This window comes from Nannobrachium achirus, assembly GCF_963921795.1.
Source record: "Nannobrachium achirus genome assembly, chromosome: 2".
NCBI classification, from domain to species: Eukaryota; Metazoa; Chordata; class Actinopteri; order Myctophiformes; family Myctophidae; genus Nannobrachium; species Nannobrachium achirus.
This window is the reverse complement of record NC_137811.1, coordinates 27,186,041-27,205,745: the sequence shown is the minus strand read 5'-3', so window position 1 is coordinate 27,205,745 and position 19,705 is coordinate 27,186,041. Positions and strand designations below refer to the sequence as shown.

The window sequence follows — 19,705 nt, the reverse complement described above, 5'->3', positions numbered from 1 at the left end:
AATCCACAGAAAGTTAAAACATGGAGATACGAGGTTTCTGCGCAACAGCAACGATATAGCTAGTCTTGGGGTTGCGTATAGCAGGGGGATCAGAAACAAAATAATAGCCAGGGGGGGAGGGGGAGGCAGGGCTGCTGCCAGATTTGATCTGATTCTTGAAATCTGCACATGAGATTTTTCTTTTAGAGCGATGACGTCAGTACCAGTGTTGTTAAAAAAACAAAAGAAGAGGATGATAAGAAAGGTGAAGGACAGAGGGGCTTCAGGTGAGAGTGACAGTGCTTCGCTCAGAGGGGGAAAATAGAAAGAAGAAAGAAAATGAGCGAAAAGCTCTTGATGGATGTGTGACGTCAACGCTGTGGAAGAGAAATGGCCATGGCAACGATATGCACTCGAATGCGCGCGTGTACCGTATACACTTAGACGTACTCGCGTACACACACACGCGTGCACTCAATGTGTCTTCAAAACAGGCCTGAAAATCCATCTTTCAGAAGGCCAAAGTGGGAGCTAAATCTGACTTCTCCCATAGAAAAGGTGATTGCATTCACTGCCTCACCCCCCATACACACACACACACACACACACACACACACACACACACACACACACACACACACACACACACACACACACACACACACACCTTTTCTACGGTGTACATAGTGTTTTCCATTTGCTGATGACATTGTATTTTGGTGTTATTTTGTAGATTAATTGAATACATAGGACCACAACGGCAACAAGTTCTCAGGACTTTTTTCTACCAGCAGGACGCCTCAAGGGCGAGAAGCGTCCTCGCCCCACATGGCGCGTGCACGCATCCGCCTGACATCATAGATGACTGACATCTGACATCATAGATATCTGACGTCTTAGATCACATGAGCCTGACACAATTATGTCCATATATGGGCATGCCCAGATATGGGCTTAATATTGATGACATCAGGGATCTCCATATATGGGCATAAAAGCCATATAGGGAGCGTGACATGAGGCTTGACGGACCGCCGGACGGACATGAACTGCAGGTTTTCATACAAAATGCGACCTATGGTCGCAATGATCCTTTTAGCTCAAATGTATGACTGTATCTATCTAGAGAGAGAGAGAGAGAGAGAGAGAAATCCTCTGGTGGGGGTCGAGTTCAGGGTGTTACAGTAGCAAATAGTGCACAACGGTAAACAATAGATACATCAATAAACTATACTCACAATCACACGCACGTACCCATGCATGCACCCCCTCCCTACACACACCCACAAAAGGCAGGCGTGCACAGTGCACACAGGCAGGTAACTATGTGCGCACGCACACACACACACACACACACACACACACACACACACACACACACACACACACACACACACACACACACACACACACACGGACTGTTTGTTGCAAACAGTCCATGATTCAGTGAGAAGGGGGAGGGGGATTGTCTGTATCTTTGTACATTCTGTTGGCTGTTGACACAAAAACAAAAAAAAACAAAAAAGAGAAAAAGCCTTGTTTTTTCACCTGGAGAGAATGAGCCTCCACCACATAGATAATACATAATACTCCTCATCATTATATCTTCCTCTGAATTCCTTTCCTTTCCCGTCGTCGCCACAGCGGATCGTCTACCTGAGTGGTTCTCAACCTGTGGGTCGGCCAAATTATTTTGAGGGGTCCACAGATGATGAACTTAATGTGCGACATTGTTTTCTCACTCAATGGTAAACAAACCAGCATAAAGTTTAAGTGTATAGAGGGTATCTGCACGTTTCTAACGTGAGAATTTAAGGACTTCTTAATACCGCTAAAATGACTAATGAAACATTGGCCACATTGTCAAATATTAGAGGCAGAAATATTGAAAAAAGACGATCTACATGCTCACTACGCGAGGCGTTGTGAGCATGTAGATCTGCTATTTTCACAATAGAACCGTGTTATAAAAAAATGTAATGCCTCAACTCTTAGTGCTCGTCGGGGTGGGGGTGGGGGGGGGGGGGGGTCCCCAGCTAAAATATGATTATTTTGGGGCTCGCGGCCTGAAAAGGTTGAGAACCACTGGTCTGCCTCCATATCACCCTGTCCTCTGCATCCTCTTCTTTCACACCAACTAACTTCTCCTCTTTGGTCTACCTCTTGTCCCCCTGCCTGGCAGTTCCAAATTCAGCATTCTTCAAAAACCGATATGCTCACTCACTATACCTCCTCTCAGTCTGGCCTCTCTGGCTTTATCTCCAAAAAACATCTAATATGCGCCGCAGTGACATATAAGGTAAGAGGTTCTCAAACGTTTTAATTTCAAGGACCCTGAGTTTGCTATCAGTGCTCTCGGGCAGAAACCACTTATCTCCATATTGTTTTTATATATTATTCGTGTTTTTTTTGTAAATTAACGCCCCATTTTGAAAGTGACAAAAGTTTCCATGAATTCAAGGCTTCATGGGTTGTGTAATTGATAGAAGTAAGTAATTTATGGAACTACTCCATTAAAGACCCGTAACTGCTTCAGGAACCCACAGTTTTTAGAACCACTACGTTTGTTATGCCGACAGGCGGGCGGCGGATTATGCATGAGAAGGTGAAATGATAGCATTGCCGTGGTCCTTAATAAGACGTGATTTTATTAGGTAATAAGAGAGACACTGTGGCGTGTGTGTGCTTATTGAATTATTCAGTGTTATTGTAAGGAAAGAGTCCGTAGGGGATGGAGCCGTGGCAGAGAGAGAGAGAGAGAGAGAGAGAGGGAGAAATAGAGAGAGACAGAGAGACAGAGAGATGCCTTCCAAATGCTTCAGAGAGCATCAGCCCACGCTGGCATTTACTTAATTAAACAGCATTTGAAATGTATTTGTTTTACATAACAAAACTGAGTCAATAGTCACTCAAAACGGCAGGAGAGTTCTGTGTTCTCCTCGTCCGGGGGATGGAATCAATCGGAGACAACAGCGTTGTGATCAAACTATAGTCATCCATCATCAAAACAGCATCCCGCAACCACAGACGGGACGCGTCTGCACGCTGCGTTCGCCCAGAGGACCCCGGACGAACGAACAAACTCTCTCCGCGTTTTGTATCGGGTCCTTTTACAGAGTAAAAAACACTTGTACAGAGAGTGTCTCGCGTCTTACAGAGAGTCACACGTCGTACAGTAGTGTCACGCAAGCTGAAATTCAAGCTCATATAAACGCCTCCGCCAAACTGTCGGCGAGTCTGTTCCCAGACGCTCCGCCAGATCTGAGAAACACTGAGATTATTATCTTCACACCTCATTTATAGTGGGTTGGAGCACACTATCGTTGCTGTCGGGCAGAAACCTCTTATCTCCATAGATTAACTGTTTGTGTTTTTTCCTAAATGAATGCCCCTACCTGATTCATACTTCAGTGTCACGTAAAAGCATCAAAAGCAGCAGATGTGTTTTGAGCTTGTAGATCTGCTACTTGTGCTAACAGTTTTGGACATATGAGGTTTCCACCCGACAGAGGCGATATGCTACAATCACAGGTACAACGGTGTTTATACTGTATGCACACACACGTACGCACGCACGCACGCACGCACACACACTCAATGATGTGTTGCAAGTGGTGTTGTCTTTTACAGAAATCATTCCCTTACATAAATGACTGAAAACAACAGTTGGAGTGAGAGCTCACACGTTACTTGTTAATCATTTTACGTGTTGAGATATAATGAATGAATGCACTATGGTAGACAGTGCTTTGCCAAATAGGCCTATTACTATTGCAACTGCAATTCAGGCATTTAGCAGATGGCTCTTATTCAAAGCTTCAGAACTTTCTTATTAAAAAGTATAATATCAGAACCCTAGTCCGTAGTTTTAAAATGTTTTCGTGTCAAGGAAACCCCAAATGAATTATGTATTTGGCCCCCAAATCTGAACATATTTTGTGCCAGAGACGCCCATAAACAAAAGATTTGTGTTGTTAAAATGTTTCCAAAATATTCCAAATTATATATATATATCCACCTCTTTCCGCGGGAATTTACTGGAGAGAATTTTTTTGCACCACACTTCCGGTTAACAGCAGATATACAAGCTCACGTCGCGTCGCAGATGCAGCTGCTGTGAACTTGTAGATCACACTCGGCTGCGGAGCCGGAAGCTCCGTCCAACTTCTGTGCAATGCACTATGGGATGTTGGAAAGTTGTGGATATATTTTATTACATTTTTTTTAACTTTGAAACAACACAAATCTTGTATGGGGGGCCCCTGGCACAACATCATTTTCATAATGGTGTTCGTGACCAAATATATATTCATTTAGGGGTCCTTGACATGGAATGTCTGTGCGGCGGTCCCTGCGGCGGCGATGCAGCGCGACTGCTGGTCGAACTGCCGGTCCGTGTGGCACCGGTGCCTGCCGCGGCAGTTCCGTGGCAGGTACCGGTGCCGGAGAATGCATTGGCTCCTTCTGGAACCAGTGGGATGGAGAGTGAAGATGTTAAACATTTCTGGCATAATACGGTACCCTGGGTTTACAGCAGGGCCCTCTGTGTGATCACAGTCTGAGTGGGTTACAGAACACAGCCTCCACACAGGCCCCACAACACTGACTGCTCCACGGTCACACACAATTTCACTGGCAGATTGGCTCAGCTATAATTGGACATATGGCACTGGGTTATGCAACAAAAAAAATGAAAATTAAGCACTCTTAAGAACCAAAAAATCCTCAGAAGACATTTCCTTTTCTTTCTTAACGCAGATCTAAGATGGCCTTTTGTGTGCGTGTGTGCGTGTGTGTGTGTGTGTGTGTGTGTGTGTGTGTGTGTGTGTGTGTGTGTGTGTGTGTGTGTGTGTGTGTGTGTGTGTGTGTGTGTGTGCGCGTGCGTGTGTGTGCGTGCATGCGTGCGTGCGTGTGTGTGCGTGTGTGTGTTTGTGTGTGTGTGGCCTATAGTCGCTTCTTTTGGGCTTTTTTTCATAGACCTGGTTGCAAAATCTGGCCTTGCCGTAACGTTCCCCAAATGTTATAATATCAATTAGTAAATAAACAGATGGGCTCATGCTTATCACCAAATTGTATTTTGCTTCATTCGATATAGTCTACTGTTGATGGATAAAACAATGTTGTACAACATGCTTTGAAGATTTTACCCATTAGAAGACATCTGGAACATCTTGAAACACAGCAGCGTCTTAAATAAATAAAGAATATACACTAGTGTGCTACAATGACTGACATTTAATTGTCTTTCAGGTTCCTTCCTACTTTTCTATCCTTCTCCCTCGCCAAGTGCTGCCTTGGACTACTGTTGTCTTGCGTGGCCAGATTGTTGCCTCTCACAATTTTCAAAAGTTTCCGGTCATACAGTCTGGAGCAACGGAAGCTCTGATCATGATCAAGCGATAAAGCGGATGTGAAGCCTCCTTCCCATTTCCGTTTGGCCTTTACAGTCGCCCAAATTTATCCTAATATAAATCAAAGTCATCTAAGAAGCGTCTATAGCTTGCTGGAATGGAAATAAAAAAATGTAATGTAAAGATATTTTAAAATATATTTTCATGAACGTAAATGACGAGCAGATACCAGCTTCCTCATGCATGTATGGGCCGGCAGGGGATATCATTTGAGGATATTTGGATCAACAGGTTGGCAGGTTGATAGAAATGGGTTGCAATCTCATCGTGTAATTTTGTATGCCTGTATAACTGTCAACAGGGCTTAACAACAACAAGTAGCTAAAGGACTGACTGACACATGCACAAGAGTTGCTTTAGCAAAGCTCTCTGGACACTTTTAAGAGCATAAAAGAGTCAAATATTATCATTCACTAACTGTTACGCTCACATATTCCTTACAAAGAAGGCAGGAATTGTGAATTGATATGATAAATGGTTTCTGACTACGGTGTGTGGTTGTGTTACCTCTTCAGTGCTCTCATACCATGTCAGGTGGTTCTGAGTCTGACTGGTTGAAGTATTAACTCAAGATGATTGCTTGATCCAATCACCTGCAAAGTATTTGTTTTATGCTCACTCGTGCCACCCCTTTCTCCAAAAGTTTCTCAAAATCAAAACTGTGTACATGCCTCCAACACTCTCACGCTCAAAAGTCATAATTGTGTCTTATTTACCAAACATGACTTGAAGGGGAGGAAATAAGTTCTGCACTCCAGGAACACGGAAGGCCACTTCTCAGTGTTTTTGACGTCCGACAAAAAAAAAACAGTTAAAACGACGGAGGTGCGCAGTCTCAAGCAGACTTGAACCACGGGAGGCACACCGAGCGAGTCACTGTGCCGAACTTGCCTGAGCCAACTCAGGGCCGCCAGAGTTATGTCCCGAAAGGGACAGAATCATAAATCATACATTCCCGAGTGCGGAGGTCCCGAAAAGGCATAGCCTATTGTGAGTTTTTTGCCCCTCAGGGTTAAAAGAACTATTGAGATACAAGGTTTAGTTCTGCCTGACAGCACCAATATGGAGAGTTATGGTTCAGTGGAGCAAACCATCTATTTTCACTCTTTTCATTAGTTTAATTTCTACTTCTCCAGGCACTTCAGCCTTTCATGGCCAGAGGTGCTTCTGTTTGTGACATCACAGAGTGGCATGAGCTGTCATTGATCTACATTTTGAGGGAGTTACGGGCAAATGCTGTTCTAGATGCTGTGGCGAACAAAAAGGAACAATAAAAACTCCATTAAACTGATACCGATACTCTTCTTATCGGTTCTTTGTTATTATTTTTGCAAGAAAAAAGACAATTCATTAAGAGCAGAATCAAGATTGCTGCATTGCTTGCGTATCAGTGGGGAACCCTGACACTCATGAAATAGCTGGAAAAGTCATGGACTAGCCTGTCAATACAAATTATATTTGATGTCAATTTCAAGGTTCATCTTACAGTATGAGATATAATATATATGATACTGTAAGACTTTTTATTGTTCAAGTTGGAGTCAATAGCTTAGTTTAGTTTATTTCGATCATCTTCAGCAGTTTCCATAGCATGACATACAGTAACATAATTAAGCTGTAACATAGTTCAAGGCCGAGCCAATATGTTTCCATTATTAGAGCAGTTGTGACTCAAATCTGGTAAAAGATTATTGACTGAAGCCATGGAAGTTATGGAATTTCATTGGTAAGATATTACTGTATTTCTTCATTCGTTATAGCCTAGTGACGACTGTATCTAAGGCTCAGGTAAGGCATACGCCTGCAGGGGATTTCTTTTCTTTCTAAAACACCCTGGCCGACGCTTGGCACGTCCTGACCTATAGAGACTCTACTCCCTCCTGACCTCGACTCTTCTCCCAGCGTGGCATTGCCAGACTGATGACATAGATTCACTCACACGTTCCTCTACGGTATCAGTCTGGACTTGGGCCCATATTGGGGGCGAGTATGGGAAATCAGAAAATGACCGGACCAATCAGGGGCTGCTTTTCGCTGTTTACGAATAACAGTTGAAACGCAGTCACTGATTGGCTACTGCCAGGCTACTCTTCTCCCTCCTGACCTAGACTCTTCCCCCTCCTGGCTGAAATACACTAAACTAGAAAAGCCACTCTGTCTAGGTCTAGCCTGGGCTGGCTTCCAATTTCGGGCTTTTGATCCGGTCGGGAGCGGATGGTGTCCTACGTCATTTTGTAGTAAAAACGGACTACACTTTGGCAGGAAACACCAAACCAGAAACAGTTTTAACCCCTACTTGCGCATGCGCTAACTACTTGCACATGCGCTAACTGGGTTGAGACTGTTTCCGTTTTGGTGTTTCCTGCCAAAGTGTAGTCCGTTTTGAATACAAAATGACCTAGGACGCCATCCGGTCTAGACCGGATCAAACGACCTGTTTAGTAAACGAAGACCAGGCTTCCCCCCAGCGGAAAGCCTGGTGACGCGAGGTTAGTCTAGGTCCCAACTTACATCTTGCACACAAAAAGGCCACACGTGGCCTACTTGTGCGCCACATTGGATGTTAATGAAGACATTACCAATAACACTCTTATACCCATCACCAGGAATGCTGGTCCCTCATTGGCTGTTAATGATGAGACACCGACATACATACCGGTACATACTGTGCATTCCCAGAATCCCAGCCATTTCAATACACCTACATACATACCCAGCCCATTACAGTAGTGTGCCCTGCGGGGCGACCACACTATAACTCGTAACCAACTCACCTTGAAGAAGGTCATGGTGGAGCCGTCCTCGACCACGCCGTACTCGATCTTGGTCTGCTTGGCCAGGTCGTCGGCCGAGTCGATGGGCGACTCCATCCTCTCCACGGTCAGGAAGGCGGCCAGGTTGGCGGTGTAGGAGGAGATGATGATGAGCGTGAAGAACCACCAGATGCCGCCCACGATGCGGGTGGACAGCGCCTTGGGCATGAGCTCCGAGCCTGGGGGGGCGGGGGGGCGGAGGGAGACAGGGAGCAGAGGAGGGAGGGGAGGGTGGAAGGGTTGGAGGGTGAGGATGGTGTTGTGGCGCTGGGCTGGGAAGAGGAGCAGCGCTACAGAGAGCCCGGTTCAGAGCAGTGCGTGGGTCACACACACACACACACGCACGCAAACATGCACACGCACGCACGCACACACACTCGCAAGCACGCACGCACACACACTCGCACGCACGCACACACACACGTCTCGCACGCACGCTCTCTCACAGACACACACACACACACACACACACACACACACACACGCACGCACACGAACCTGCACACGCACATACAGTACACACACACACACACACACACACACACACACACACACACACACACGCACACGCACGCACGCACGCACGCACACACGCGCGCGCGCACACACACACACACACACACACACACACACACACACACACACTTGCATCGTTGCTGTCGGGCAGAAACCTCTTATCTCCATATTTGAACTTTTTGAGTTTTTCCATCAAGAGTATCAGATCTACAAGCTCAAATGCAGCGCCAAACCAACACGTTTTTGAGCTTGTGGATCTGCTACTTTTGCTATTTTTGAATTTGATTCCTGAAAAGAATAACAGTTTTGGACATAATGAGGTTTCCACCCAACAGAGACGATATAGTATGTACAGATTGTACACACACACTCACTCGCTCGCACACACACACACACACACACACACACACACACACACACACCCGCCGTGATACAAGCATCCGTACACACATTTGCACCTGCACACACATCGCACGATCGCAATCGTGCCCACATACACACTCAACTGACTGGACACACACTCCTGCACAGAGTGGGCAGCAGGTCAAAGCCAGGCCTGATTAAAAAGCAACCAACGTCCATTATAGCTATGGCACACATTATAAATCTGGAGGGCTAATTTGATTCTTTTTGTGGTCCGCATGGTCCATTTTGTACACCCACACAGAGGTAAATTAGCACTCTGGAATTCTTACTGCGCAGTTTGAATTACAACTTATACCGTTTGATGTTTTGTCATGTTTTATCACATTTGTCCCAAGAGGTCAATAGGCCTCACCGAGTGAGAGTGTGTTTTTGAACATGTGACAAACAGCCTCTCCTCTGACGTGTTTGCAGTTCCATCCTAGTTCTACACAGAATGGAAGGAGACGTTACAGGTGGGAGGAATGGGTATAAGAGAGACGGTTTGTGTGGACGAGGTGGGCCTGGGTTACTGGGTTATTTCAGGACGGTTCTACACACAAGCTGCTTAAGGAATTGGAATCTGGCAAGGGATTCTGCACGTTCACGGAGAGGGCGATGGGAGGTGAAGAACGTCAAATCTGCACTCTCACTCTCAGCCCCGCAACTTGCTCACTGACAGAGTTCTGAGTTGTCTAGACTGTTTTTTTTTCAGTCCACGGCCCAATTGGAGAGGAATTTGAGAGGATAAGAAAGGGAAAAGAATAAAACAAAAATCTATCATTGTGCCATTTTAACCACTCTCGAACGGGCGCCACTGTTTTGGGCATGTTATTAATGTAAAGAAATGTCTGAAAAATGTTCAAACATTTTCTAATAGCTCATCTACAAACTCACAAAGCATCTCGATCATACCATGCGTTGCGTGAGCTTGTGGATTGTCTATTTTTGCTATTTGAAGCTTTTTTGCAATAGGGAGCCTCAGAATGAGAAAGGTCTACCATTGAGACCTGCTGCTCTCACCCTGTATGGTAAAATCCCCCACCAGCCAACCACACCACACCACACCACACCACACCACACCACACCACACCACACCACACCACAACACACCAAACCACACCACACCAAACCACACCACACCACACCACACACACCACGCCACGCCACACCACACCACACCACACCACACCACACCACGCCACTCAACCATCTGATCGGACTCATCCAAAATGGCCGCCAGCTACCCACTGTGCCCATTCATCAAGCCACACCAAAAAGAAAGAATTCAAAATACAACACAAAAGGTACAGTATGACAAAACAAACAAAAAAAATCATCAGTACCATAAACATCACAATGGATTCAGGTTGTCTGTGATCGCCCGCCAGTGGCACAGCAAATCAAATGACAAGTGTGTTTATTATTTTCAAAAGTTGGAACACGTTACCAGGCCTCGGAGCTTCTTTGTTCTCGTTTTCCAACTCAGTGAACCCAGTGCTAAGAGTACCGACCCATTCATTTAGGAAAGGTCGGAGCCCAAACAGAGCCTGGTTGGGGCTGACTGTCATGTACCCAAGGTAACGTCAGGACCTAACAGCACATCCCACAGTTTTCTGGGGGGCGGGGCAGGGCAAGCCACAGGGCAGGGGAGCCTCTCTACCGTGTGCACCAGCACCACGGCCCTCATGGAGACGCTGCTGACATGCACACACACAGTGTGTTACTCCCAGTCTCACCCCGTGTGTGTTCCTTCTGGCCACTAGAGCCACATCTTCTCAACCAATCAGAAACCTACACTCCCGACTGGCGGATCCTACGCTACGCTCGGCTGGGCCAATCAAAACCTACACTCAACTGTCCAATCGGAACCTACACTCAACCGTCCAATTGGAACCTACACTGAACTGTCCAATTGGAAACTACACTCAACCGTCCAATTGGAACCTACACTCAACTGTCCAATCATACCCTACACTCGATAGATAGATAGATAGATGGATAGATAGATAGATAGATAGATAGATAGATAGATAGATAGATAGATAGATGGATGGTTTTACATTTGTTTGATCTAAATTGTTTTATAAAACACATAGGCAACGTCTACAGGTTGTGGGATCGTTTTAGGAAACAGACATTTGCTGCCTTCTAACAATTGCACATAATACATACTTCTTACAATACATTTCTTATAATAATGGACAACATACACTACCAGTCAAAAGTTTGGACATATCGTAAGCTGTGTCCAAACCTTTGACTGGTAGGGTATGTATATTCCCCTAGAGTGTCAAGGCAAGGGCAACCTGTGAAAAAACCACTTAACTGCAGTATTTAATGTATTTAATGGGCAAATCATTAAGCATGCAGGATAGGTAAATTGTAGCATGCAACCAGCCAACCAGACCTTAACAGCTACTTAACCCTTTCTACGTCAAACCGAGGGCTCCGCATACTCTTGGCTCCAGCATTGAGTGCTACAGTACGGTATCTGTGCTCCATTCCACTAACCAAATGCAAGGCAAACTCAGGCCATAGAAACCATGCTCTCTACACCCTCAAAGTCGTCGCTATCTGATTCAAATATGTTGCATTGCCCAAGTAAAGAAATATAAACGTATTGTTTTTCAAGAATGCAACATATCTCATATCTTAACATGCAGTCCAGTCAAGACACGTCAATCATGTATCTACGTGAAATCATTCCATTTCATGTCAACAGATGATTGGCCAGGATAAAGGGCTTTGTTTGATTTTGGTCTTTTTTTTGGGAGTTTTTCTAAAGACGCCAACTTGTTGAGAAGACATGGCATTGGTTTGGGCAGAAGGAAACAAAACCGGACAGAGGGCAAGCTAAGAGATAGCGCACTGCTGCGGTTTTCATTCTCACTTCAGTCTCACACTTTGATCTTTTTCATTACACATTTCTTTTTTTCCTCTCTTCTGGCATGGATACACTTACCTCTCAGACGGCTGTGAATAGGTCAGGAGGAGGGGGGATGAGGGGACGAGGGGGGAGGAATAAGGAGGATGAAGCCTACATTATACGTCAGGGGTCTTCAACAGGGGGGTCCGGGACCCCTAGGGGGTCCTCAGAGTTACTACAGGGGGGGCTACCAAATCCTTGTGTGATAGGATAATTATTTTCAATTAAAAACGTTGAACCCTCGCATCCCTACTCTGAGGATAACTTTAGCCAAAAATATCAGATCTGCAAGCTCTCAACGCCTCGCAGCGCGAGGCGTTGAGAGCTTGTAGATCGGCGATTTTCAGCAAAGAGGTTTGGTGTAGAGGTCAAAAAGAGCAGTAAGTTCAAGTACAGAGTGAAAGGTCAAGTTTACAACGTATCGACGATTGAAGTGGCTAAATGTCTGAAAAAACATTAACATGAATCCAACATAGACTGATTAGCATAACGCATTTATACAACATGTAGAGGGGGTCCCTGCTTCATCTCTCTCTGGGGCCTTTTCCACCAGCAAAAAAAACAGTTCAGGTTCTTTCTCCCGCCTATGGGATGAACCAGAGGTGAGATTTCCACAGAGAACCGAGTTTGTTTCCGAACCGTAAAAGTTGGTTCGCGGCCCGGTTCACAAGAACGAACCAAGGTTCCGAGTAAGTTGCCATCCCATAGGTGGGAGAAAAAACCCGAATCGGTTCTTTACCGGTGGAAAATGCCCCTCTCAGTTAAGGGGTCCTTGGCCTGAAAATGTTGAAGACCCCTGTTATACTTCATCGTACGGCCCTGTCGAATAAGTGATGTGGTCTTACGACAAAGGATAATGTAGGTATAAGAAGGGGGGGGGGGTAGGAGGAGGAGGAGGAGGAGGGGGTGGTAGTTAAGAGGGTTTGGGACCATGCAGGAGCAGCTAGGTCTACTCTCCTCATTCAGCAGGTCACATTCAACACTTGCATCCCAAGACACAGCGCGCGCACACACACGCACACACCCGGCCCCGTCCTATCGGGACCGACCGCTACCGGTCCGCCTCTAGCTACATGCACGGAGGCCCCCATGCATGGTCACAGGCCTGGGTTAAAAGAGCAAGAGGTTGACCCCCAGCAAAAGAGTGGGACGTGTGCTAAAAGGGGGGCAGGCAGAGGCGTCTACCTTGCTGCATGAGAGCTCCAACTCCGAACCAGAAACTATTTAGCAGGGTGAAATTGTTTTCCACTACATCCGAGTCAGGGTTGCAAGGGTGGGGGTTATACCACTCGTAAGGACTAAACCTGCGACAATTGACAGAGAGAAACACACATATACATGTTTATTGCAGTTGCATGGTGGATCAAGAGCAGAAACAGTACAAATGAAACCGACAGTGGTTGCCCGTCCTTCCTGGGGAGACAGGGGAGAGAGGACACAGATTAGTCAGTCACATACTATCTGACACAAATCAGATATGTTGATCAAGTCATGCTAGGAAGCGCTAGGGCACTGCTATGCTACCATGTACACACATTTTTTAAGTTGTTATGGTGTTAATTGGATTAGTAAATTAGAGTTTGGTAAGAAGGTTGTTAATGAATTGAGCTGTCAATTAGGATCCCGGCCCTAAATAAGCTAGCCGTCACAGCACAGCGCGGTGAAGGATACGAGAGAAAGATTTAACGTCGCTCATTGAAATATCTCTCTCTCTCTCGCTCTCGCTCTCTCTCTCTCTCTCTCTCTCTCTCTCTCTCTCTCTCTCTCTCTCTTTCTGAAATGGAATATTTAAAGCAAATGGCCGAGCGAGCAGTGCTTGGAGAACGGGAATTATACGTCCACTCGTGCACACCCGAAAGCCACTCGTCCTCATGTCAGCCGGGCTCGTATCAAAGGCAATCCTCGCTGTAATTTAATCGATATTGTCGGAAAATAACTTTGTTGTCGGCGGAGAAAAGAGCGAATAATCCTCGTAATCTTGGGAGAGCATTAATATTCAGCAGATCAAGCGGTTCATTCCCATCTCGGCCCACGCCGGCTTCCGCACTCCCCCTCACTCCGCGCAGCAGTTCTCTCTCTGCAAAGAGAGTTCTCATTTATTCATGTTAAGTAAAAGTGACATTACATTAGTAAAGGTTGATTGGCCCACAATTAAGCACCCTGACCTGATTTGGCTTGTGCTGGAGTAGGGGGAATCGGCCCAGCTCTCTCTCCTCACTCAAGCTGTTTAACTGATGCATTGGTTTGACTAATCAAATTGTAATGCATTATGTAGACCGTGGGCCTTTTTGTTTTTTATTGTGCTGAAAGTCAAAAATGATAAACCGAGCCGCGGCTGCGGTATGGCCGCATTGGAGGGCAATGCAAATGAAAGTGCAACATTGTCGCATAATAAGGCTCTGATCCATTGGCTTCTGACCGAGGGGCTGCATTTACTACGTCAACCAGGGTAACATATTACAGTACATCAAGATATATGGCTGTATTGATAAAATGACAGCGTCGTAACTGTACCTTGTCATTGAGTAATGGTAGCTGCCATTATAATGTGGTTAGGTCATTGCATTCCTTTCTGTAGTCTCGCAACACTCAGGGGGACACTTTCTAGCCATCGCTCAAGGACTTCTGAATGTCCCGCTGATTCCTGCTTTAAGAGTATCTCTGGCCTTAAATCAATCTTTTCCTCTCACTCAATTTGGCCCAGATTTGCTTGCTTGTCAATTTAGCGATGCCCAAATTGAGTTCATCTGAACTGCAACCTTGTCGAGATGTATATACGTGACTGGTGCCCCCGAACCTTGTTCTATATAGGGGGGGCATTTCCTCTGATCATGTACTGAAAAGCCAATTACCAGTGGCCCGGGAACACGGATGAGCAAAGTCGCCGTGGGAGCGAGGCTGGCACGTGGCGGGTGGAAGCCACGAGGGGAGGCTTGAGGCCTTGGCGGCTGGGGGTGGTGGCCAGGGGCCCCCGGCACACCGCGAATACAACAAACAATCCCGTTTGCCGCCGACAACGCAGGTTAAGCCGCTTCACGGGTGCAGCGCCGGGGCCGCCTGTCGGCTGTCGTTTTGATCCAATTACCCTGCCCTCGCGTTTATCACAGGTCATCTGCACGACTGAGGGAAAAACTTTGACCAAGGTCAACGTTGGAGATAAGCGCCGACGACACGAGACAGGGGAATTCAGAGACAATGGCAGGCTTTTATCGCTTTACGGGGTGCCTGGGTCGTTCCTGCCGAACAAAAAGAAAGAAAGAAAAAAAAAAAAGCTAAACCGATGCTACGCTTGGATAACACCAATGTCAGGGGAGATGAATCAACAGAGTGGGGAATGCTCCTGCGTCTCTCCGTCCCCCTGGAGGACGGCCCTGACGGCTCTCCAGGCACCGCCGGAGCAGCCTGAAGAGCCGGATCAACTCTGACTGCTTTGTCCGGTTCACATGCCTCGGGGAAATCAATGCCTCAGAGACGGGTTGTAGCAGCATACAAGTTGCGAGAGCAGTTTGATTAGCATACCATACCCAGAAGGTCTCTATACTTGTATAACGTCGTTGTCGGGTGGAAACCTTGTATGTCCAAAACCGTTTGTTCTGCATTTATCATTTTAAAAATGATTTAAACTAGTGAAAACAGCCGATCTACAAGCACACAACGCCTCGGCGTTGTGTGCTTGTAGATCTGCTGTTTTCACTACTTTTGTGCGAAAGCCTTGTATGATGAAGCAGGGCTTACTTCACGAAAAAACATACAAATGTGAAACTTGGAGATACGAGGTTTCTACCCGACAGTGACGATAAGCAGGGATAGACAGTATGGGATTCTAATAGGAATTCTAAAGTGTGTCGGGCCTCACACATGAAGAGGAAATGTGCCTTTAATATGAGCACGCCATTACCATAGTCAATTTGCTCAGGGAGAGAGGACAGAGCACTTATCACTGCACTTTGATGTGGGGGGTGTAGGAGGACACACTTTCTTTAGCGTTTAGTGCATTCTATTTCCAGAGAGAGAGCGAGAGAGAGAGAGAAATGATGATATGAGTCATAATTACGCGCAGAGATGAACAGGGAACACCCTGTACATGTGATAATAAATTGTCATCACCAGGCATCGCCTCTGCTTCTCAATTATCTCAAAAGAAATTTGTGTTTATAGTGTGTGGAGAGGAGGAGATTGATTCCACCACCATTGTGTAAGCAGGCGATAATGCACCTCGACTTTAGCGGCGTGATGTGCAACAGTTAGACGTACGTGTTCTGTTTTCTAATCACCTGCTGTTCAGACAGACAGACAGACAGACAGGCCAGGCAGGGCAGTGAGGCAATGGGGGAAACACTAGAGGCTTGACGCGCAAACCGCCAACATCAACAGCAAGTAACCCGTGATGTCAGAGCTAGTCATGTGAAGGCTGATGAGTTAACCCGCAGGGGAGTCGGAAACCACTAGTCCTTATTGTGTCAGGGTTACGCAAAGGTTCCAATGTTTAGATAGCATGTTATGCAGACAGATGCCGGGTTCATTTGCTGACCTGGCATCCTATAGTGTGTATAGTTTCAAGATTATTTATTTTTATGTATTTTTTATATTATACTGTTTAGACTGATTATGTTCATGGTTTAGCTATGATCCTAGATTACTATTTCTGTGCATTTGCATGTAATAACCTCGTGTTTACTTTGCTTACTGTAAAGTCGTTCTGGATTAACAGCGTCTGCTAAAAGCCTACAGTGTAAATTGTAAATTGTTGTCATCACCATCCCAACATTCAACACTCATGCACCACCTCTCTCACACACACGAGAACGTCTTACCATACATACATTCACCCGAAACAGTACACTACATACACAAGCATACACATAGATAAAAAGGAACAGTGTGTGTCGTGCGCACACATATATATATGTTCAGCAAGCAAACCAGCACAATGTCGGATCACGTCTTTCAGGATTTTGCACTGATGGTAAAACACGGTCAAATAAAGTATCCATCTATGCTGTGGCATGCGTTGACGTGTAGAGGAGAAAACAAGGAATAGAAGTGAAGGGGAAATAATGTGCAACTTACCATACAAAGACTTACTTATTGTGATAATAAATAAAGATAGGTGCATATTCTGAACCAACTTAGATGACAGTTGTCGCTTTTGATTCTCTTGTGTGATCATATTGCCAGTAACATTGGTAAAAACAGGTGTATGTTAACGCTAAAACTGCCGGGCCGCGGTTCCAAGCGGCCCCGCCGTACCCCCGAAAGTTTTAGGGTTAACATGTGCTTTTCTTTCTCTCGTTTTTCATCACCGTGCCTCAAACGCCGCCCATGCACCACGGCCACATACCTGTAGCACTGTCCTATTCAACAATACAGTGTCATCACCAGCCAAAAATAACACTGACTTTGCCTAATTCTTTTCCACTTTTGTTGTAGTAACCTTTCGAAACGAACAAGCGCATTTTTAAACCAAGAAAAGAAAAAAGAAAAACAAATAAGTTAATAATTCCCATAAGCTACACTGTAACATCTTGCGTGTTAATTTAACCCTGCCAGTGTAACAATCTCTACACTCTCTAAATGAAGCTGACACTCAGGGTTTGGTATTGTAGCAGTTGGTATCTTGGACAGTATCCAGTCTCACCAGAAAGCTTCATTGTCGGGTGCCATTGGTCCTAGTGGTTAAGGCGCAAACCACTAGTAGGCTCTAATGTTACCTGACAGCGAGTCGCGGGGTTGATTCCCGAGCCCTGCAGCCTTTGCTGCGTTTCACTTCCTGTCTCTCTCTCCCTGTTTCCTGTTACTCCCCACTATACTACCGAAATAAAGCCGCACCAAAAAAACAAATATCTTTCTAAAAAACAGAAAGCTTCCTTGTTGTCACACTTCATTAGAAGCAGTGTTAATGTAAGCTGTGGTCTCACTAAAATTCTACTCATTAGAATCACGTGGTGTGAGTGGAAAAAACAATGAGCGAGCGAGTGGTAATGAAATCCCCTGCCGAACCCACCACCAGTGTCCTTACATAACACCCAGCAAACCACCAGCCATTTCGAACACTAAACACTCTAGCTCTCCAAAACTCTCTGGAGACTTAACTTAAGCAATATAAAACAAGAACAGATATCTATTATTATAACCTTAATGAAGTACACACTTCCCTCTTGAGTGGATGTATTGGAAACCGTGGAGCAATAACTGTAACTCTGCCCTGCAACAATGTCTGTCAATTAGACGGCGTGTTTGAATCACGGTGGCGAAAACAACAGAACAGGAAAAGAGTGGAGACTCTGAGACACTGGGAAGAGCCAGGAAAAAGGGGTGCTGGGGGGGAAGGGGCAGCAGCCGTTCACATCAAGATGGACACGTCTCACACACACACACACACACACGCACACACACACACACACACACACACACACACGCACACATACGTACACACACTTATATAGGCACACAAACTCTCTTTCTCTCTCTTTCGCGCTCTCTCTCTCTCTCTCTCTCTCTTATTCCTTTTTCACACATGCAACCCTCAAACGGCTTAAATAACCTCTCTGCTCGTAAGGTTGTTGTGTTGCTGCGCATTATGTCCTGAGAGGCAGCTATAGGGCAGTGACTGCTATCCTTGATGCGCAAAGACAATAATTTACTTTATTGATATTCTTCTTTCCCAATCGGCAAAACTAAATTCTGCCTTTATACTAGAAAAAAAAGGATTGACATTCAAAAGGGAATTTGTATAAATTAAAAATCTTGGGCAAAAAGGTCAGGTCTGAATGGATAATTGCATTAGAAGATTATGTAGAAGTGATTGTTTTGGACTGTCGGAGGCCTAAAGGACATAAAGGAGCAACTGATTAGTGTCAGTATTGTCACTGCATGCGCCGTGAGCCTCTGCTGAGAGTGAGCTGCTTGTATAATTACAGATTATTAGGCTTGTCGTTAGTCGGATGGGGCGAGAGGTTCGAGCGGCGGCGGAGGTCGGCTTAGCGTGTATATAGTATCTGACAGGTTTTGTGTATTATGAAGTCGCTGGAGAGGACATGTTACCTGGCTATGACAAACAGCACACAACTGACACCCAAGTAAGCCAGCAGAATATACATCCAGATATCAGGCGACAGGGGGTTGAGGAAGGAGAAGACCCCGGGGTTGGTGCCGTTGGGCTTGCGGTACAGTATACTTATCCCCAGCGTCATGAAGGGCTTGGAGAAGTCGATGACCTTCTCGCGCACATACGTGATGGCCAGGGGAGCCACTGCCAGATCAGCTCTCTGTCAACAGCAAACATAAAAGGGAAGAGGGATAGGCCATAAGTCAGGGGTACAGGAAGCATTTAGAGGCAATCAAATTAAGAAAACAGGGCCTTAACACACCACCGAGTCTGTCCTGAAGGCACTTAGGGGGAAATTTAAAGCCCTCTCTTTCTCTTGCTGGCCCTCGACGCGCTCTCTCTCCCTCTCCCTCGCTTTTTTGTCTGCCACTCAAACCTAAACTAAGCGCTACACTTGCCTTCTTCTCCCACTCAGCAGCGGTGGGTGATGTGGTTGACCATGTTCTCAGTTGGCAGAAGGGCTGTTAGAGAGCCAGAGGGAGTGCAGTAAAAAGCAGAACAATCTGCCATGTCCTACAGTATGTAGCAAACCCAGGGCGACAGCACG

General features: G+C 45.8%; 1 protein-coding gene across 2 annotated transcripts in view; it reads right to left on the bottom strand.

Annotated features, from left to right (window-relative positions):
* The window catches only part of grik2 (glutamate receptor, ionotropic, kainate 2), a gene marked incomplete at both ends in the record, with an annotated part of 235,751 nt that overhangs the window by 38,349 nt on the left and 177,697 nt on the right, over positions 1–19,705 (bottom strand). For both annotated transcript variants that reach the window (XM_080737324.1, XM_080737325.1), the window contains 3 exons: positions 8,165–8,382; positions 13,236–13,354; positions 19,095–19,318. In XM_080737324.1, coding sequence (XP_080593450.1) covers positions 8,165–8,382; positions 13,236–13,354; positions 19,095–19,318 — 561 coding nt within the window. The remainder of the gene's footprint in view (positions 1–8,164; positions 8,383–13,235; positions 13,355–19,094; positions 19,319–19,705) is intronic.